This window comes from Bison bison, unplaced genomic scaffold (assembly GCF_000754665.1).
Source record: "Bison bison bison isolate TAMUID 2011002044 unplaced genomic scaffold, Bison_UMD1.0 scf7180017864474, whole genome shotgun sequence".
NCBI classification, from domain to species: domain Eukaryota; kingdom Metazoa; phylum Chordata; class Mammalia; order Artiodactyla; family Bovidae; genus Bison; species Bison bison.
In genome coordinates this window covers 5,312,003-5,334,577 of record NW_011495035.1, presented here as the reverse complement: position 1 = coordinate 5,334,577, position 22,575 = coordinate 5,312,003, and the positions used below count along the sequence as shown (strand labels likewise).

At 37.6% G+C, this 22,575-nt stretch overlaps 1 protein-coding gene across 3 annotated transcripts in view; it reads left to right on the top strand.

The window, feature by feature from the left end:
• Positions 1-22,575, top strand: part of CNTN3 (contactin 3 (plasmacytoma associated)) — a 297,757-nt gene that overhangs the window by 220,486 nt on the left and 54,696 nt on the right. For all 3 annotated transcript variants that reach the window (XM_010862006.1, XM_010862007.1, XM_010862005.1), the window contains exon 12: positions 302-477. In XM_010862006.1, coding sequence (XP_010860308.1) covers positions 302-477 — 176 coding nt within the window. The remainder of the gene's footprint in view (positions 1-301; positions 478-22,575) is intronic.

Here is a 22,575-nt window from a genome sequence, read left to right as displayed (position 1 = left end):
TTTTTACAGGTGACTTTAATTTTTAAACTTCTATAGCCTATAGGTTTAGATATCCTAATTCTTTTAACAAGAATTTGTGTGTGCAGTGAAATATATTATGGATCTTCATCAAAATGTCTGTTTTAATCCTGAAGACTTTTCATTATATAGAGGTATATTTACACACACACACATATACACATATATATACCTACACAAACATGCATACTATAAGTGAGATTAACAATCTGCCTGTGAAAATTGCTTTTATTGAAATAAAAATGCTGAAGCTTTGCTGAACACTTTATTGTTTCCCCAATAGAACCAACGAGGATAACCTTGGCACCGTCCAACATGGATGTCTCCGTGGGTGAGAGCGTCATTTTGCCCTGCCAGGTGCAACACGACCCCCTGTTAGCTACCATGTTTACCTGGTATTTCAATGGGGCCCTCGCAGATTTTAGGAAAGATGGATCTCACTTTGAGAAAGTTGGTGGGGTAAGTCGTGACAGTTTCCTCCTGCTTTACACGTCTCTGATGTTTTGTTCCCGTAGAAACATCAGGGATATACGTGTTGCGCCAGTAATGTTTGTTCTTTGAGACAACTAGGGTTTCAATTCTGTAGTGATCTGTGATCTAACTGTATCATTGTAATTACCAGAAAGTGATCACATTTACTTCAATCTGTAAATTATAATTTTATTTAAAATTAATGTTTGTTGTGTTTATGTTAAATATTACTTTAACATGAACATAAATTTGTGTTTGTGTAAACAGTACTTTGTGATACTTTTGTCATGAGTATTCCCTTCCAGAAGGGAAGGTGTTCTTATGCAAGTGTTTATTTTCAACATAAAATGTTATGAAATTGAATGAAGTTCACATTTATGAAGTGCTTCCAATGTATCAGGCCAGGTTCTTCATCCCAGTTAATTCTTGCAGTGGTGCTGGATGTTAGTGGTAAGAATTGTCATTTTGCAGGTGTTTAAACCAAGGATTTGTAAACTTATTAATCTGTCCAACGTCACTGAGCTGGTTAGTGGTGGAACTTAGATCCAAGTTTAAATATGTGAGTCCCCAAATTACACATATATTTTCTTCTGGTCCATTTTTTTACCTCATGTGTGATGGTTCTACTTGAGGAAGAATTATAAATTTCAAGGGAAAATAGACACATTGAGGAGAACTGCTGAGAAGGGACTCAGTGTTGTGAACCACTCAGAGTTAAGCAGCAGACCTCATACCTGGCCACATGTCTGTGAATCCAGAATCACAAGGCCAGCCTTCCTTGCCAGCCAGTTTGCATCAACACAAGATTATCTTCACTCATTTTGGCTAAGATGTCAGTGGTGCATCATTATGAAGTCTGGGTTTTCTCCTTATGGACAAAACAATATGATGGTTAATTCATCTATATTCATTTGAAAGTATTTATTAAAAGTACGTATGTATATACATGGGCCTAGTAATATGTCAGGATTGTGTGCAACTTCAAAGGATGGTGTTAAAACTTGAATGTGTGTGTGTATGCTCAGTCATTTCCGACTCTTTGCAACCCCATGGACTGTAGTCTGCCAGGCTCCTCTGTCCGTGGAATTTTCCTGGCAAAAATCCTGGAGAGGATTGCCATTTTCTTCTCCAGGGGATCTTCCCAACCCAAAGTCGAACCTGTGTCTCTTGTGTCTCCTTTACTGACCGGGAGATTCCTTACAATTGAGCCACCTGAATGGTGTTCCCTTAAAAGATCTGTTCTAATCCTAATGCCTAGCTGTGAAATAGAATTATTAGTCTTTGTCCCTGGTTCCTAGCAAAGAGCTTCTAAAATCTTTAGAGTTTCCAGGGTGATGAAGCCTCTTTTGCCCTAATGAAGTGAATCTGTGGGCTCCTGGATAGCTTCAGGATGGTCATGAGAAAGACCAAGCCATGATTAGAAGCCTGGAATTTCAGCACTCCCTACCCCATCCCCATCCTTCAAGAAGGAGGGAAGGGTTGGGGATTGAATTTATGATTGACCAGGCCTATGTGATGATGCTCCCAGAAGCATCCCAAAAGTAAAATACTTTTCACCACAGAGAGCTTCTGAGTTGGTGAACATAGCTACATGCTTCGTGGGTGACACACCCCACATCCACTGGGACAGAAATTCTCGCACTTGAAACCCCTCAGGATCTCACCCTATATCTCTTCCTCTGGATGTTTAGGTGCATTCTTAATGATCCTTTATGGCATTCATGTTTAAAGCATCATAAAATAAATAAGTACTACCCTGAGCTCTGTGAGTCATTCTAGCACATTATTGAGCCCAAGGAGCATGTCATGGGAGCGTCAGTTTATAAGTGATTGGTGAGGAGTACAAATGGCAATCTGAGACTCAATCTGATGCTATCTCCAGGCAGTTAATACCAGAATTGAATTATAGGACTGCCTGTCATTGAATTACCAGACCTAATGTTGGAAATTTGCCTGATATGGAAGACACACACGTTTGGTGTTCTAAGTGTGTGTAGAGTGGTTGACCATAAAGGTGACACAGAAAGAGTTTGTCCTTTACACTAGTACCTCAGAATGTGACCTTATTTGGAAAGGGTTGTTGCAGAAATAGTTAGTGAAGTTATGGTGATGTCATACTAGAATAGGATGGACCCTAATCCAGTATGACTGTTGTCCTTATAAGACAGGGGAAATTTGTACACAGACAAACACACAAAGAGAAGATCACCTTGTAAAGTCATAGACACAAGGAAAATGGCCCTGTGAAGATGGAGGCAGGCACTGTGAAGTTATGCTTCCACAAGTCCTAGAGTGCCTGGAGTTGCCAGAACCTGGAAGAGGCAGGGAAGGGTCTTATCCTAGAAATTTTGGAGAGAGATCTTGATTTCAGATTTCTGGCTCCAAAACTCTAAGAGGACAAAGTTCTGTTGTTTGAAGCCCCCCAGCTTATGTTACTGTGTTATAGCAGCCCTACTGACCCTCTACAAATGGTCTTCAAGAAATTGAAGATGTTTAGATATCTAGCCACAGTTAAGTACAGTTTCAATGCTGTTTCTATTTTCTGTCATCTGGCTTTTGTTTTCAAAGTTCTAGTTAACTTTCCAAATTATTCTGACCAATTCAAGGCTTTTAAGAACTTCATCAGTTGCTACAAAGCATTACCATTTCTTTCACTATTGCTTTAAATGCTTTTTTAAAAATCACCAATCTCTTCTATCACAACAGGAAAAGGCATATGCCAGTATCCTCTGCCAGCTCTTTACTCCATGCTTAGGGTTTATCATTTGCATTTTCTTGGAGAGGAGGCAATGGGGAGGGAAAAAAAAAAAAAGGCAAGAATGTTACCTTCACAATAACTGCTTATCCAATCAGAAAAATGCTTCTCCTGTAACCCAGCTCTTACTCTAATTCATAAAGAATTTGATTTAAAACTTTTGCTTTTCTGCATATTGTAGATAACAGTATTTGTGATTTATCCTCTGGATTTTTTTTTTTTTTTATCCTCTGGATTTTAAACTGTTGATAATATTTTATCCAATACAATGTCCTCCATCTGAGCTAATGCTAAAGAAATATATGTTGATATACTAAAAATTCAAAGTATTTTGATTTTATATGCATCAAACATCCTCAAAGAAACATTTGCTAAGACTGAAGTAGACAGCTGCTTTCTTAAGAGGATCTTAGAATTGAGAATATTCAAGATAATAATGTTACTTAACTGCTGCTGTGCTGCTGATAGGTTCTACATAAAAAGTATTAAGTCAGCCATCTCTCTACAAGAGTCGAGTATCTGAACCATGCAATTTCATGAATTAACCCTATCACTTGCCAATTCTGTTCTTTTTCTAACATCCTTGATCACAGCCTATGAATTTTTTATTGACTTGTCACATTAGTTAACTTAATATTCTCCCATCAATGTAAAATGGTAAGCCCTACAAGATGACATTACCCTCAAGTACAGGCTATTAAATAAATTGGTTTTCTGTTGCATGAGAAGGGAGTCACATAACAACACTTTATCCTCTGATTGTGTGTTCATTGCAGCATCCACGTTAATATCTAGAAAGTCTGCTTTTCTTTTATCGCATTGTGTTCATAGATAGATTCCCTGTTTTCAAAAGCAATGGAATGTGAGGGAGGAGTTGCCAAGTGGGAAAGTTGTCTAGAAAGCTGGATAGTCTAAGAACCATTTTTTTTTTAAGAAAAAGAGAGAAAGAATTTAAAAAATGGAAAATCAAGCATACAGCTTTAAACTATTTCAGCCACTTGTCCTTGAGACTACTCTGAGTACTCAGTATTCATTTGTTATAAAAAGCACACACTTTTCGAGAAAAACCCAGAAGCTCAAAACAACCTCTAACAATTTAGATTAAATCTGTTGTATAGACTTGTACATCATGCCAAAGGAGTGTGATGACTGTTGGGGGAGAGGAAATTGTCATGTCCAATACAGGTCACCAAGTGAGGGTCATTGGCTTCATGAAGAAAAGAATTCAAGAGCAAGCCAGAGTAAAGTGAAAGCAAATTTATTTAGAGAGACAAGATATTCCATAGGCAGAACGGGGACCTCCTCAGAAAGTGAGAGGGGCCCCAGGGCATGGGATTGTTGGTTTTTATGGACTGAGTAATTGCATGCTGTAAGGATTCGGAAGAGTATTCTAACTATTCCAGGGAAGGATGCAGATCCCCAGGAACTGGGCTACTGCCCACTTTTTGATCTTTTATGGTCCACCTCGGAATTCTCATGGTGCACAAGAGACTGGTTTTGAGTATTGTAATGAAGATACAATGAGCTAAAAGTCAGTGACCAGACTGTTCTCCGTTCCACCTTGCATTCAGCCAGTTTCATCCAGTTTTTATCACATCCTAAAGGCTGCACCCCTGCTTCATTAATCTTATTGTTGTGCCCCGCCTACTTACCTCCTGTCTCAACTGCAGTTCAGGTTTCTGCTCTGTCAGAATGTATAACATTCAGAAAAGCTTGTTAAGCTAATTGTGTAAAGCAAATTGACACATCACCAAGGAGAAATATAGGTCAAATACAGGCTTTGTTCCACACGACAAATCAAAGTTGTATAACTAAGTCAACAGTAAAAGACTTCCACTTAAGTCCACTGTTGGCCAAGCAAATCTTGTTTGCAGGCGCCGTGTGGTATAAATAGAGAAGCAGGGAGTTTGTGTTCAGGTACAGGTGAGGTCTAGATCCTCTTGCTCACTAGATGATACCCTTGCCTGGGGTCCTTTATGTTCCCCATTTTCTGGTTGCTTTTCCCAAAACTTTTTAGTATTTGCCATGTTCCCTCCCGCCACAAGATTTTGCACACATTGATCCCTCTTCCAAGAATACTGTTCTCTCTCCTTTTGCCTGTTTAGATATCTTCATATGTAGTTGTGTATATGTAGGTAAGAATGTATGTGGGTTTGTGTATACACTTAAATTTCATATATGCACAGTAATAGGATGAGACACAGTCCCAACAGTATGTTTACAGTAGCATTCTATCATACCCATGTTTAATCAACAGAACTCTATGCCATTCACTCCCCCTCCAAAAAAAAATAAATAAATAAAAGAAAAAGAGAAAAGGAGAAAGAAAAAAAAGGAATTGCATCATTCACCCAGTACCCAGTATAGCATCTTTCTTTCTCTGCTTTTAAATATATCTAAGCTTCTACTGTGGAGAAGGCAATGGCACCCCACTCCAGTACTCTTGCCTGGAAAATCCCATGGACGGAGGAGCCTGGTAGGCTGCAGTCCATGGGGTCGCTAAGAGTGGGACACGACTGAGCGACTTCACTTTCACTTTTCACTTTCCTGAATTGAAGAGGGAAATGGAAACCCACTCCAGTGTTCTTGCCTGGAGAATCCCAGGGACGGGGGAGCCTGGTGAACTGCTGTCTATGGGGTCGCACAGAGTCGGACAGGACTGAAGCGACTTAGCAGCAGTAGCAGCAGCAAGCTTCTACTGACAAGAAAAAGGGGATAATAGCCCCAAGCACAGGAGAAATGAAAGAACATTATTGGCTGGTACCTAAGGATTTAAAGGGCCTGACAACTTAAGTATGCTTTTAAGAACGTTCAAAAATAATTTGGCTTGCTGTCATAAGTTAACTTTTGGACTTAGATATATTACGTAATGGAGACTGACTATAGCTTGAAACTTTCAAACCTAAACATCTCATGAGTCCCCTGTATATTTGATAAACCTGATGTGGGGCAGATAGTTTAGAAATGAGGAATGTATAGAGCCAAGCTGTAGAGCTTTATACACGGTTTGTGGAATTGAATCTGTGATGGATTAGAATGTGTGTGGATAAAAGTCACTGGAAGCAATAAGAGGTTTAGCAGTGACAACCAATCTGCCACTCATTGAACTGACTGCCTTCAGTGTGATTTATCTCCCACGGGCCACAGTCACAGTCGAGTGACAGCCACTCCTTGTGAGCCTGAGTCTTGATGTATTTCCCAGCCCTCGATGGCAGGAAAGAGTATCTTTGAAAGAAATCCTTTGTGTGTAACAACACAATATGGTCACTTTGACTTGATTAATTTCATAGAATTATTTGGGTATGATGACTAAGGGTTTGAAAATACCAGTTATTTTATGATACGAAATTCTGTAAGAGGTTTTATGTGCATTTGAAACACAGAACCGAGGCAAAGCACTCATTCCAAACAGTACCAGTGGTAATACACTGTGTTTTTAAACATCTTCCACTTAGAGTGTCATATAAATGTTATACCTTGTCCAAATTCAAAATATTAACTGACTTGGAAAGATCATTAGGAGACTGTATTCAGCAATGAGCCCATAAAAGTTGGTGATTCCACCAGAAGAATTATTTTTATTCATCTTGAGCATAGTACAATAGCCCCTCACAATTCCTCCCACAAAACTATTTGGGGATGAAAAAATAAGAATTCTCCAATGCCTGTTGGAAAAAGGGATTGCACAAAATAGCTGAAGTTGAGCTTGTTTTACTAGCTCATCATTTGCCCACCCAGGCATATAGACTCAGTTCCTTATTAAGGTGTGATTAGTATCCCAGGAATGTGTTTATTATATACAGTGTTTATTAAGCTCCACCCCAGTAGAAACCCTGCAAGATTTAAATTTATAAGAAGATGAGCAGAAGTCAGACCAAGTAACTTATAACTTGAGCTAAAATCCATAAAAACAGCCAGAGTTAAAACAAAACCAACACTATGAGTGAAAAGATGTGCAAATACTTATCAGTCATATTTAACAGAAGAAAAAAAAAAGGCTAACAAGTGTTAATTTCAAAAACAACAATAACCCTGTGTACGAGACAGCAAAAGAGACACTGAAGTATAGAACAGTCTTATGGACTCTGTTGCAGAGGGAGAGGGTGGGAAGATTTGTGAGAATGGCATTGAAACATGTATAATATCATGTATGAAACGAGTCGCCAGTCCAGGTTCGATGCACGATACTGGATGCTTGGGGCTGGTGCACTGGGACGACCCAGAAGGAGGGTATGGGGAGGGAGGAGGGAGGAGGGTTCAGGATGGGGAACACATGTATACCTGTGGCGGATTCATTTTGATATTTGGCAAAACTAATACAATTTGTAAAGTTTAAAAATAAAATAAAATAAAAAACAAAAACAAAAAAATAAAATAAAAAAAAACAATAGTAATTCAAGGCAAACCTTTAATGTAAAAAAGGAAATTTATTTTGTAAAAAGTTTGCTCTGCCATAAAGATAGTAATCATGAATCATAATAGTCTAATTAATATGCCATTAAAATGTATCAAGTCAGGAACAAAGAGAAAAGTGAGAAACAAAATTATCATGTAGTCTGAGAATTCCTCTTTTAATCATCAACAGATAGTTTGCCAAAAATTAGAAAAAAACTATTTCATAATGGAAGTAACATACATATAAAACATTGATCCTAAAATTAAAAAATATACCTTCTTTTTCATCCTTTTCACACCTTTGTGAATTTTAGAAAATAAAAATAACAAAACAATTATATAGAAAGGAGATAGATAGAGGAAGAAATGGAAGGATGGAGGAATGGCCAAGAGCAATGGTTGAGCTCTGAAAGATACTAATGAAGAATACAGCTGTTAAAACAGCTAAAATTAGAAATGAGAAAGAGAATGTGATAGGTAAGAAAGAATTAATAAACAGCATTCCATGTTCAAGTCATATGTATGAAAACTCAATTAAATATAAACTTTTGGGAAGAATATAAATGATCAATATTCATAAGAATTCCTTTGTAAATCCATAATCATAAAAAAAACTGTGTAACCCCCTGCCCCCACAAAAAAAGGATTCTAAAACTAGAGTTTTACTGGTAATTTTTTTCAATTCTTTGGCAGTAGATAAATTGTTATATAAGCTATTTGAAAATATAAAAAGTTTTAAATCTTTCTAATTTATTTTGTTAGGCTAGTATATTCCTGAGGACAAAACCTGGCAAGATTACAAAAAATTAGTAAATTTGAATCAATTTCATGATTATAGTGTGAAAACCTAAATAAGATTTTAGCAAAAAAATTTGAAAAGTTTAGTTGCTCAGTCATGTCCGACTCTCTGCAACCCCATGGACTGTAGCCTACCAGGCTCCTCTGACCATGGGATTTTCTAGGCAAGAGTACTGGAGTGGGTTGCCATTTCCTTCTCCAGAAGATCTTCCTGACCCAGGGATCGAACCTGGGTCTCCACTTTGTAGGCAGATGCTTTACCATCTGAGCTACCAGGGAAGTCCTAATAAAATCTGAAGTACTCAGTGATGGTTTCAGAAATGTGCATGCTTCATATCAATAAATATAATAAAATAGACCACTGTATCCTCAATGGACATTTATAAGACATTCAATAAAATTAATGACCAATATAGAAAGAAATAATTGCTTCTTCACACCTCAAAAATATCTTTAAAGGAAATACCAGGAATCCTTTTATTTAAACCAGGAACAATACAAAATACACACCAGTACCATTACCTTGGACTTCACTGATAGCTCAGTTGGTAAAGAATCCGCCTGCAATGCAGGAGACCCTAGTTCGATTCCTGGGTCAGGAACATCTGCTGGAGAAGGGATAGACTACCCACTCAAGTATTCTCAGGCTTCCCTTGTGGCTAAGCTGGTAAAGAATCTGCCCGCAATGCGGGAAACCTGGGTTCGATCCGTGGGTTGGGAAGATCCCCCGGAGAAGGGAAAGGCTACCCACTCCAGTATTCTGGTCTAGAGAATTCCATGGACTGTATAGTCCATGAGGTTGTGAAGAGTTGGACGTGACTGAGCAACTTTCACATAGACCATTACCTTAAATCCATTTGGAGGGTTTTGGGCCAATACAGTTGATATGAACAAGAATGAATGTCTAATTTGTGAAATAAGGAGACAGAATTATCATTATTGGAGAACAAAATGATACTGCTGCCGCTGCTGCTGCTAAGCCACTTCAGTCGAGTCCGACTTACTAGGGCTTCTCAAAACCGAATAGTATCAACTCTAAAAATTTTTTAAACTAACCAGAGTTCAGTCAACTACTGTGATACAAAATAAATTCACAAAAAGCAATAGACTTATTTATGTGTCAACAATAACCAATGAAAAGTATACAAAAATGTCCCTCAAAAGATAGATTAAAATATATGTTAATAATTTGCACAAGTGCAGAAGGTCTAAATAAAGCCAGCTACAGTACTTTCTTAGGATGAATGGGTGGATGTAGAGAAACACAGGGAAAGAATAATAAAAACCATCCGTGCTCCTAGATGAAATATAAGAGCTATATATCGTAAGGCTTTTCATTTTTCTTAGATTTTTCCATGGTTCCAAAATGACTATCAGTCAGATTCCACTTGGGACAATTCTGAGGTAAAGAAAAGAAAAGTTTAGAGTGTTCTGAAAGAAGAGTAATGACACTTTGTCAGCAATTCCCAGGTTGTTTTCTGGAGGATATGTGTTCAGGTATGAATTGCTGGATAGGATTGAAATTATACATATAGTTACATCACTGAATCATCTGCACTCAAAATTCCAACTCTTGTAACCTGTTTCATTCTCCTGTGAACTGCTGTTTATCTTTCTTTGCCTCATCTATAAAACTTTTATCTACTCATCTATAAAACTAACATGATAATAGTAATTTATTCTAAGGTATGCATAAAATACTTGGACCAACTTGTGTTAGCTCTTGCTGCTGCTGTTGTTGTGGTTACTACAACTAGCACCACTGGTAGGATTGTTTCTAAAGAATTCTCTAGGAAAACTGCAACAATTTACAGCTTCATTAGCAGAGCAGGAGGGTGCCTGTTTCCCCAGTCGTTCCCACACATCTTTTCCCTTGAGGTTTTTAAATAAAAAAATTCCCAAGCAGGTGGTTGAGAAGTGTTATCTCTTTATGAACAGTTTCTCATTTCTCAGAATAAACAGTAAAATTGAGAATCTTTCCATTTTGCTTATTAGTAACTTGGATACTTAAGGAAGATTCAGAATTATAACAGACTCCTCCAAATCAAGAAAATTTGGGGCTTAATACTGACTTATGAAATGCATGAAACTTCTGCAGAAAACAAAAAAATTTTGCCTAATTTCTAGCTCAAGAAATTTACAAAAGCCCAGCTGCCTGAATTATTATACAGAAGAATATTCAAAAAATTATTTTAAATCTAGCAATAGAGAATGACTTCCCCAGATCGCAAAAGCAGAACACGTTGCTTCAAGACAACCATCAGCTAAATCAGACCTATTTTATTTCTGCTAGAAACAAAGTAATGATGTTGATATTTTCATATAATAGATTTTTAATCTCACGTATTTTTTGTGTCCTTTAGACAGTGTTCTCCTTAGGTCATAGCAGGAAATATTACACACAAATTCACAGTATGTACTGGCCATTTCCTGTTCCTCTTCCATACCTTGCAGATTTGTATCCTCCGTTCATTTCTTCCATTAGAAGTCAGGTCTTTTGTTTTACAGGTTTACAGTAGGTCTTTATATAGTCAGACTCTTAATTATATCTTATCTTAGTGTGATTCACTGGAAATGTCTTCTTTTAGTATGCCACTTTTGTGTTAAACTTGTCTATTATTATATCACTCAGAATAAAACTTTTCATTTTCATGTAGTCAAAAAAATCTGTATTGTTCTTTTCCTAATAGTTCTCATAACTTTTCTTGGATTGAATGGAAAATTCAAACTGTAGCAATTTGAAGAGGAATATGAAGATTTTAAAACTAGTATTCATGGAGAGTAACATTAGAAAATTTGGAGAAGTTAGGCTAATGCTATGGGAGAGGAACTTTGGGAGATATGCAGATATTTACAGAATATTTCAGGGAGATTTTGCTGTTAATTTCATATTGTTCCCCACATAACTTCTATAAAATGTCACCACTCCAATTTTTAGGAATTGAATTTTTCTCAGGGGTGGGGGTATCTATTGTTTACTGTTGATCTTAGGACATACTGAGATTCCACCACGGGACCCGTCCTCCAGTTAGCCAGTTGAAAACTATAAGCTACCACCAAAGAGATACTAATGTGTATGTTTGTGTATCTATAAATATGTTTGTATATATCCCAGCACATGAAAATCTAAATGCAGCTATGTACAGATACTTTTAAAAAATCTCCAAAGGAAGTTCTGAGTCAGTAATAATTCATTCAGTATTGCTTATAATTCTTTCAGATCCACCATTGTAAATAACAGGTGTTTGCTTGTATCTATGATTTGCAAATTTAAAATATCTCATCTCTGGAGGTGGAGGAATGAACTAGCAGTTTGTAATTTTGGTTTTATTTTTGGGGTGAGCCAAAGGTTCATGAATACATTCTGAAAAATGTCAAAAATAGGCTTAAAACTAACAAATCCAATAAATGAACAAATCAGTCAAACCGAATGAGGAGGTAAATGGTATCTGCTAATCACAGCATTATCTTTTATTCCTGATGACTTATTATTTTAAAAGCTTTTTTAGGAAATAATTCTCATAATTCAACTATTTAAAGTGTACCATTAAACAGCTTTGGTATGTTCAAAGAGATCTACATCTATCATCATCATCAACTTTAGAGTGTCCTAAAAACCCTTGGCATCCTATAATCTTTACTATCTCCATGCTGCTGCTGCTGCTGCTAAGTCACTTCAGTCGTGTCCGACTCTGTGCAACCCCATAGACGGCAGCCCCCCAGACTCCACTGTCCATGGGATTCTCCAGGCAAGAACACTGGAGTGGGTTGCCATTTCCTTCTCCAATGCATGAAAGTGAAAAGTGAAAGGGAAGTTGTTCAGTCGTGTCCGACTCTTCGTGACCCCATGGATTGCAGCCACCAGGCTCCTCCGTCCATGGGACTTGCCAGGCAAGAGTACTGGAGTGGGGTGCCATTGCCTTTTCCTTACTATCTCCATAGTTTTGCCTTTTTCCAGAATGTCCTGTAGTTGGAATCACGTGGTATATAGCCATTTTGGATTGACTTACTTCACTTAGTACTGTACATTTTTATTTCCTCCCTATCTTTTAGTGGCTTAAGAGGTGGTTTTCTTTTCTTTTTTTTGTACTGGATATAATAGTGTACCACTCACCTCCTGAAGGCCTGCTTGGTCACTTCCAAGTTTTTGAAATTATGAATAAAGCTGTGTGCAGGTTTTGTATGGACATAAGTTTTCAATCTGGTTAAACATCAAAGAGTAAGATTTCTAGGTCCTTTTTGTTGTTGTTGTTGTTGTTCAGTCACTCAGTCGTGTCCAACTCTTTGCAACCCCACGGACTGCAGCAGGCCAGGCTTCACTGTCCTTCACTATCTCACGAAGCTTGCTCAAACTCATATCCATTGAGTCGATGATGCCATCCAACCATCTCCTCCTTTGTTGTCCCTTTCTCTTCTTGCCCTCAATATTTCCCAGCATAAGGGTCTTTTCCAAAGAGTTGGCTCTTTGCATCAAGTGGCCAAAGTATTGGAGCTTCAGCTTCAGCATCAGTCCTCCCAGTGAATATTTAGGGTTGATTTCCTTTAGGATTGACTGGTTGATCTCCAGGGGAGATCTCCAGGGAAATCTCAAGAGTCTTCCAGCACCACAATTCAAAAGCATCAATGCTTCAGCACTCAGCCTTCTTTATGGTCCAACTCTCACATCTATACATGACTACTGGGAAAACCATAGCTTTGACTAGACAGACCTTTATCAGCAAAGTAATGTCTCTGCTTTTGAATATGCTAAGTTGGTCATAACTTTCCTTCCAAGGAGTAAGCATCTTTTAATTTCATGGCTGCAGTCACCATTCACAGTGATTTTGGAGCCCAGGGATATAAATCTGTCACTGTTTCCACTTTTCCCCCATTTATTTCCCATGAAGTGCTGAGACCTGATGCCGTGATCTTGGTTTTTTAAATGTTGAGTTTTAAGCCAGCTTTTTCACTCTCCTCTTTCACTTTCATCAAGAGGTCTTTGGCTGATGAAAAATTCCTCTTTGATTTCTGTCATAAGCATGGTGTCATCTGCATATCTGAGGTTATTGTTATTTCCTCCTGGCAATCTTGATTCCAGCTTGTGCTTCATCCAGCCTGGAATTTTGCCTGATGTACTCTTTATATAAGTTAAATAAGCAGGGTGATAATATACAGCCTGAGGTACTCCTTTCCCAATTTGAACCAGTCCATTGTTCCATGTCAAGTTCTAGCTGTTGCTCCTTGACGTGCATACAGATTTCTTAGGAAGCAGGTATGGTGGTATGGTATTTCTATCTCTTGAAAAATTTCCCATAGTTTGTTGTGATCCACACAGTCCAGGGTTTTAGCATAGTCAATGAAGCAGATGTTTTTTCTGGAATTCTCTTGTTTTTCCTATAGTCCTACATATGGCAAGAATATGTTTAGTTTCACTTTCCTCCTAGCAGTGAATTGTTATTTTGAAAAAAACTATGAGATCAATTAAGAATATTTTACTTATTTATTTTCTGATGTTCTTCTTTTCTTATTTAGGCCTGTGTTTCTGGCCTTTATCACTTTCGTACTCTCTGGAGAGAGACCTGTGGTTTGATTTCAGATATAAATCTGGGAAATTCTTCATCACCACTGCTTCACATGTTATTTCTGTTCCTTTTTTTCTTTCTTCTCCTTCTGTTACCACCATTATACAGTTCTTAAGTATTTTCTTCTTTATTTTCAGTTGTTTCATCTTTTAAGTTTTGGAACATTTGATTGTCACACACATACACACTTTATCCTCAAGCTTAGAGATTGTTTTCTCAACCATGTTTAGTCTACTAATGAGCCCATCAAAGTCATTACTTATCTCTTTACAGTATTTTTGATCACTGGCTTTCTTTTTTAAGAATTTTTAAGGAGATTTAAGAATTTTTCTTAATTAAAAATTAAATTAATTTATTTAAATTAATTAAATTAAATTTTCTTAATTAAAACTAAAATTAAATTTTTAATTTCAAATTTAAGAATTTTTTTAAGGAGACTTTCTTCTCTACAGATCCTTAAGAAAACAGGTGCCTTGTCTTATACTGCTTCCTATAGATGATAGGAACTTGCCCTTCAACTCACATATTTCTTTTTTAGTTTTTTGTGTATGTTTTTTTTTTTTAGAATCTCCATTCCTCTGCTTACATTATCCATTTTTTGCATACTACCTATTTTTTTTCCATTAAATACCTTAGCATATTAATCATAGTTCTTTAAAATTTCTGGTCTGATAACTCATGCCATGTCTGATGCCTGTTCCGATGTGTATTCAACCTCTTAATACTGTTGTGGTTTGCATTTTAATATGCTGTGTAAGTTTTCTCTTGAAACCCATGAATGATGTACTGGCTAAAAGAAGTGCAGTGAATAGGGCTTTACAAATATAGTGGGAAAGTATGGGAGTGAGAGGGAGTATTCTCTAGTTATGTGTCTTGGTCCCATTGTTTTGGTGAACCTGTCCTCCTGAATTATCAACTTCACCAGTTCTTTGTCTCCTCCTCACCCATTTGGTGAGATAGGATGGCTGAGGGACTGGAGCTGTGTGTTTCTTTTCCCCCGTGTGGAAAGCTATATTTGGGTATTTTTCTTAGAAAGAGGTGGTGGTGCTGTGTTCCTGTCATGTGTGATGCTATGCGACCCCATGGACAAGATTTACTAGGCTATTACAAAACCCCAGCAGGTTAGGCTCTGGTAAAATAGTTTCTTCTGAAGGCAAAATTTGTTTTTTAAGAAGAATATAGTGCTGTGGCTTGTTGCAGAATGGTTCATTTTACCTCCCCCTCCCAGAAGTATGAGAAGATCTTCAATCATTATTCACTATGATGATCCAGTTGAGTTCCTGGAGGTAAAACTCAGAAAAATGTGGGGAACCACCTATGTCCTGGGTTCCCAGGAGTGTTAGCTCTTAGACTTCTTCTGCTGACCCTCCAGAAATTCATCAATCACAGTTCAGATTTTTCTACTCCAGTACTGGCTTCCAGGGAAAATTCTGCTGTTGGATTTCTGCTCCGGAAAGTTGTGGTTCTCTGTATTTGCCTATTGTCTCTCCATTTTAGAGGTAGTGGTTTTATTCTTGACCTCACTTCTCTGTCAGATTTAACAGGAGTTGCTTAGCTTTTTACTTGTTGTCAGAACAGAGTGATGACTGCTAAACTGTTTATATGCCAGTTGAAAATCAGAAGTCAGGGTGATTGTTCTGTTTTTTAATTAGGTTATTTGACTTTTTATTATTGAGTTGTAATTGTCCATAGTGGCTTGATTTTTATGTCTCAATTTCAGAAAGAAAATTACTCTACTTTACAAGACATAGTATTTAATTATACCATATAGTTGATCTGGACATGAAAAAGAAAGTGAAGAATAAATGGCTCATTTTGGGCAATTGAAAATTTTAGACACAAAACCCAGGAATTTCAGCCATTTTTTATTACAGTAAATACTCTAATTTTGAAAACCATTTATTAATACTGACTTGAAAATTTTAGATGATGCTTTTTACTAGAAAAATAGTCTAATGATAATATTTGACGTCCAACCTTCTGTCTTTGATAGCTTACAGTGAATGATGTTGGATTCATGATCTCCAAAGAAGAAGAAGATTTAGCTTTGGGATCACGCAAGAGCTTTTGTGTAGCAGAGTTTTATTAAAGTAAGAAAAGGGGCAGAGAAAGCTTCTGACATAGACATCAAAAGGGGGATGGAGAGTGCCCCCCTCGCTAGTGTTAGTAAGGGAGTTATATGCTTTCTAATTGGTTATTACAGTAGATCAAAAGAATGTCTCAAGGTTGTAAAGATCTTACTAGACCCACTCCCATAATATACATTTTAAGATAACAGGATTAGTCAGGTTTTCAAGAAGGAGAAACTGTCCTCAAGCAAGATATATTATATAATCCTTAGTACAAAGTTTAAACAGAGTTGTTTGTTGCGTAATCATCAGTTATGGAAAACATTTTATGTGACTAATTTATATAACATTTTAAAACATTTTATGTGACTAAGACTAAGGAATGTAGAGAAAAAAAAAAAGACATTTGTCCTTTCCTCCTTCTTGAGACCTCCTTGGGGACCCTGGACTTCTTATCAACCTGCCTAGGAATTGACTCTCTCAGTCTCTCATCTTTTTTGTTATATTTTTAAATAAGACTTTGAGATTTTGGAGAAGGAAATGACAACCCACTCCAGTACTCTTGCCTGGAAAATCCTATGGATGGAGGAGCATGGCAGACTACAGTCCATGGGGTTGCAAAGAGCCAGACACGACTGAGCAACTTCACTTTCACTTTTCTTTCTTTCACTTTGAGATTTTAAAAATCTATATTTCTGGAGTATCAGGAAAACTGTTGGAATATTTTGGTCTGAAGTCGTAATAAAGCTAGCATGATCACTTTGTGAACAACTCTCCTAGGAGAGAGTATGATTTTATTCTCTCTGACTGTGGGTATCTTTTCTCTGGCTTATCACACAGGCTACTGACATGCAAGGACATCTAGCTCAGGGTTGTTGGAGTTTTTCACATCTATTTTGGTTTCTTGGCACAGTCAGCTTAAAACAACCCTGCAAGGATGAATTTTGAACAAAAACTATAAACTCACCATTCTCCCTCTCTCAGAACTGCTGATGGGAGGAAGCTGAGGAAAAGACAGAAAGTAAGAGGACCATTTTGTATAGTCTTTGTAGGTCACCTACCCTCAAAAGAGGCAGTATGGCAGCTACAGAATGGATCTGAAGGGACGTGGCTCATGGTGTTTTCCAAAAATGGCTACACAAGCACACTTTGCCCAACTTGCTCTTCTTTCACTATGACTTTGACACTGTTTCTCATCAAGTGGTGAAATGAATGTGTCTCTGCTTAAACCCAGGTAGACCTTTGTCACTGCCTTAACTGATAAAGAAAATAGGAGTGAAGCTCTGTGATTGCTGAGGCTAGCTCATAAAAATGCATGCACTTCCACCTTGTTGTATTGGTACAGTTTTGCTTGGAATCCAGCCAGCATAATATGAGGAAGTACAAACAGGTAGACAGAGAGGTCTACCTTAAGAGCAGGGCTGTGCTTCCACTCACTAGCCAACACCACTCAACAGTCATGTAAGCTGGTACTGTCCCCATTCAAGCTGCCCCAGCTGATAAGGTTTACAACTGAGATGAGCTGATGATCTCTGCTCAGATTACACATTGTTGAGTGGTGTGAATGATCATCATTTTTTTAAGCCACTAAATTTTGGGAGTAATTTATTACACACCAAAATTAATTGGAACTAGGAAGTCAACGCAAGACATTTGGCACAAATTGCTTGCTCAAGTTTCCATGAAACAGTGGCTTTTTGTACCTTTGTATCAGTGGATTTCATTTTTTTATGTGCTACTTTATAATTCTACAAGGGACAGATCTACTCCCAGTATATTTTAAACCTCTTGTATCAGGGTAAAAACAACAAAAAGAAAAAAGACATTTGATCTGTGAGATGTGATTGCCACTCAAGATATGCTCTTAGATATTATGACTTGAAACACCTTCATTCTTTGTCAGAATTGTCACATCAGTTCAGAGTAATCTTAGGGTGATTCACATTGACTAACAGTTTCTGTAGAAACCTATCACTGTGTTGAATTATTTCAATGACTATTGTTTTTAAAATGACAACAGGTACGTCAGTGCAACTAATGTCAAGGAAATGAGCCTTGTGCTTGACCTATAGTTCCTGTTTCACAAATATTACTTTCTCACCCATCCTCCAGAATGAAAATATGTACCGGGATACTTTCCTCTGCTTATAAATCCAGCACTAAACAACCTAACTTGATGATTATTTTTTGCATTTATTGACTGTGGAGCTTTAAACCTAGGGAGAAGATGTTGGTGACTGTCTTGAGCCTTTTCGTTCCAGGAGGAGTGAAGATGAAGAATATAAAATCTCAGGAGTTTAACGAGTTTTGATACTAGCTGATCATTAGAATTAGCTAAAAGCTCTCCATTTCTTATCCATCCTAATTTAACTGTTCTGAGATGTAGCTTCATGAGTTCTGGTATGTTTATAAAGACTGTCCAGGTGAATTTATTGTACAGCCAGTGTTGAGAACTACTGGCTTAATGATCTGAGTAGCCAAGTGTTTTGCAAAGCAAAGATAAGGTACCATAGACAACAAAGCAGAGTAAGATCCATGCTGTTTTCAAATTTGTTTCAATCATTTAGGTTAAATCAATGAGAGTAATTCAGTATGGTGTTAGGTTGGTCACAAATGATTTTCCAATTCTTGTTAATCTGCCTTTTTAATTAAAAGAGCAAAGGTCACATTCTCAGAGACTTTGAAAATGTACAGCTAGTGTCCATTTACATTATTGTGGACCATGTCTGTTTGCATTATTTTCTATTTCTACACTTTTCATTTTATCAGTTAACTATTATTTTGGTCAGCAGTGTTCCATGTTAGATAAAAGTACACATATTTCTGTGTTGACTTCTATATAATTTAAGTTTAAGAAAGTTAAATAGTTTAAGAAAAAATTAAGTAAATAATAGAGCATTTTGTCCTGAGATGTGGCTTACCAAAAATGCAGAGGTGTCCTTCTAATGGCTGAAGTTTAGGAAGCATTGAGGAAACAATCACTCTGGGAACAGACACTTGGGATCTTGAGATCACCAGCTTCCAGTAAGATACTCCACGAACACTACCCTGACCAGAAAAAAAAAAAATCCCCAGGTCGTTAATATGAGCTTGATGTTGAAATAGAAGCTGATACCTCAAAGGTAACTTGGATATTAGATACAATTAAATATATGTCTGAAGAGTCTTTGACCAAGCTTTTATCTTCTATATGTCACTCTCGCAATAGTTAGGATAAAAGAAGCTGATATCTAAATCCTGTAAAGGATCAGTTCAGTTCAGTTGCTCAGTCGTGTCCAACTCGTTGTTTCCCCATGAACTGCAGCATGCCAGGCCTCTCTGTCTATCACCAAACTTATACTCAAAAGCTTACTTTTGGGTTTACTCAAACTCATGTCCATTGAGTTGGTGATACCATCCAACCATCTCATCCTTTGTCATCGCTTTCTCCTCCTTCCTTCAATCTTTCCCAGCATCAGAGTCTTTTCAAATGAGTCAGTTCTTTGCATCAGGTGGCTGTGGCCAAAGTACTGGAATTTCAGCTTCAACATCAACCCTTCCAATGAATATTCAGGACTGATTTCCTTTAGGATGGACTGGTTGGATCTCTTTGCAGTACAAGGGACTCTCAAGAGTCTTCTCCAACACCACAGTTTGAAAGTATCAATTCTTTGGTGCTCAGCTTTCTTTGTAGTCCAGCTCTCATATCCATACATGACTACTGGAAAAACCATAATTTTGACTAGATAGACCCTTGTTGCCAAAGTAATGTCTCTACTTTTTAATATGCTGTCTAGGTTGGTCATAACTTTTCTTCCAAGGAGCAAGTGTCTTTTAATTTCATGGCTGCAGTCACCATCTGCAGTGATTTTCGAGCCCAGTCTGTCAATGTCTCCACTGTTTCCCCATTTATTTGCAAAGAAGTGATGGGACCAGATGCCATGATCTTAGTTTTCTGAATGTTGACTTTTAAGCCAAATTTTTCACTCTCCTCTTTCACTTTCATCAAGAGGCTCTTTAGTTCTTCTTCACTTTCTGCCATAGGGTGGTGTCATCTGCATGTCTGAAGTTATTGACAATCTTCATTCTAGCTTGTGCTTCATCCAGTCCAACATTCTCATGATGTAATCTGCATTTAAGTTAAATAAGCAGGGTGACAATATACAGCCTTGACATACTCCTTTCAAATTTGGAACCAGTCTGTTTTCCCATGCCCAGTTCTAACTGTTGCTTCTTGACCTGCATCCAGGTTTCTCAGGAGGCAGATAAGATAGTCTGGTACTCCCATCACTTTTAAGAATTTTCCACAGTTTGTTGTGATCCACACAGTCAAAGGCTTTGGCATAGTCATTAAAGCAGAAATAGATGTTTTTCTGGAACTCTATTGGTTTTTCAATGTCCCAACAGATGTTGGCAATTTGATTTCTGGTTCTTTTGCCTTTTCTAAATCCAGCTTGAACATCTGGGAGTTCACAGTTTACATACTGTTGAAGCCTGGCTTGGAGAATTTTGAGCATTACTTTGTTAGTGTGTGAGATGAGTGCAATTGTGCATAGTTTGATTATTCTTTGGCATTGCCTTTCTTTGGGTTTGGAATGAAAACTGATCTTTTCCAGGCCTGTGGCCACTGCTGAATTTTCCAGATTTACTGGCATGTTGAGTGCTGCACTTTCACAGCATCATCTTTTAGGATTTGAAATAGCTCAACTGGAATTCCATCACCTCCACTAGCTTTGTTTGTAGTGATGCTTCCTAAGCCCCACTTGACTTCATATTCTAAGTCTGACTCTAGGTGAGTGATCACACCATCATAATTATCTGGGTCATGAAGACCTTTTTAGTACAGTTCTGTGTATTCTTGCCACCTCTTAATATCTTCTGCTTCTGTTAGGTCCATACCATTTCTGTCCTTTATTGAGCCCATCTTTGCTTGAAAAATTCCCTTGGTATCTCTAATTTTCTTGAGGAGATCTCTAGTCGTTCCCATTCTATTGTTTTCCTCCATTCCTTTGCATTGATCACGAGGAAGGCTTTCTTATCTCTCCTTGCTATTGGCTGGAACTCTGCATTCAAATGGGCATATCTTTCCTTTTTTCCTTTGCCTTTTGCTTCTTCTCTTTTCATAGCTATTTGTATGACCTCCTCAGACAACCGTTTTGCTTTTTTGCATTTCTTTTCCGTGGGGATGATCTTGATCACTACCTCCGGTACAATCTCACGAACCTCTGTCCATAGTTCTTCAGGCACTCTGTCCATCAGATCTAATCCTTTGAATCTATAAAGGATCATGTATTCCAATTTATTGGTACTAAAGAAAGTCAAAAGTTTTTTGATGTGAACCAGTTGCTTATTACTGCCCTAAATATGACCTCTATAGATAGCTTGGCATCAAAGTTTCAGATGAAACTATTAATGGACCAGATAAACTAACACTGTTTCTAGTGTTAGGGCCTATCTTCATCTTTCAGTGGTTGCCGTTATTTCTGTTCCTTGGGTGAGCAGTGTTCATCTGTAAAACAGGTGGCTGTGTCACAGCCATTTTGGATGTGCTGGGGGGACTTAACTTGGTTGGTCAGAAATACAGAAGTTGCTCACATCTGCTACCAATTCCCTTAGGGACCTTCACAGATAAAACCACCACTCAGGTTTCAGAAGTAAGCTATTGGTTAGACTGTTGCAAGGTTCCTATGTATGATTCACATGCAATGTCAGGGCTTGGAAGACAACTCAGTTGCTGGGATGAATGATTAATATTGGAGTCTGTACAATAACAGGCTGTGTAAAAGTGATTTTAAAAAGAGAAGAAATTGTATTCTACCTTGCCTTCCAAATTGTTTTCAAAGTACCTTTTTTCCCACTTAAACTGGCAAATTATGCTTCTTGGCAGCCCAGCAGCAGCATTTATATCAAGAGTGCTTACTAGGGAATTAGTTTTTGCTGAAAATTTGTTTTATTGAAAGTTCATGTTATATTTGCAGGGTTCAAGAGGTTTTCCAAGTTCCAAGGTTTATTTTATACTTTGACTTTTAGCATGCTGTATATCTCACAATGTACTTTCAACTTACCTATATTTAATGATGAGCTATCTGCTTCCTTATCTTCACCTGGTGTGGGTTATTATGTAGTGTTTTTCTTTCAATACAGAGCGGTTTTTAAATTATATCAGAAATTTCATTACCATCATCACCTAAGAAAATATATCGGAAAATTAACAAACTTCTCTTTTTTTTAAATATAAATTTATTTATTTTAATTGGAGGCTAATTACTTACAATATTTTATTGTTTTTGCCATACATCAACATGAATCCACCACAGGTATACACGTGTTCCCCATCCTGAACCCGCCTCCACCTCCCTCCCCATACCATCCATTTGGGTCATCCCAGTGCACCAGCCCCAAGCATCCAGTATCATGCATCGAACCTGGACTGGCGATTCGTTTCATATATGATATTATACATGTTTCAATGCCATTCTCCCAAATCATCCCGCCCTCTCCCTCTCCCACAGAGTCCAAAAGACTGTTC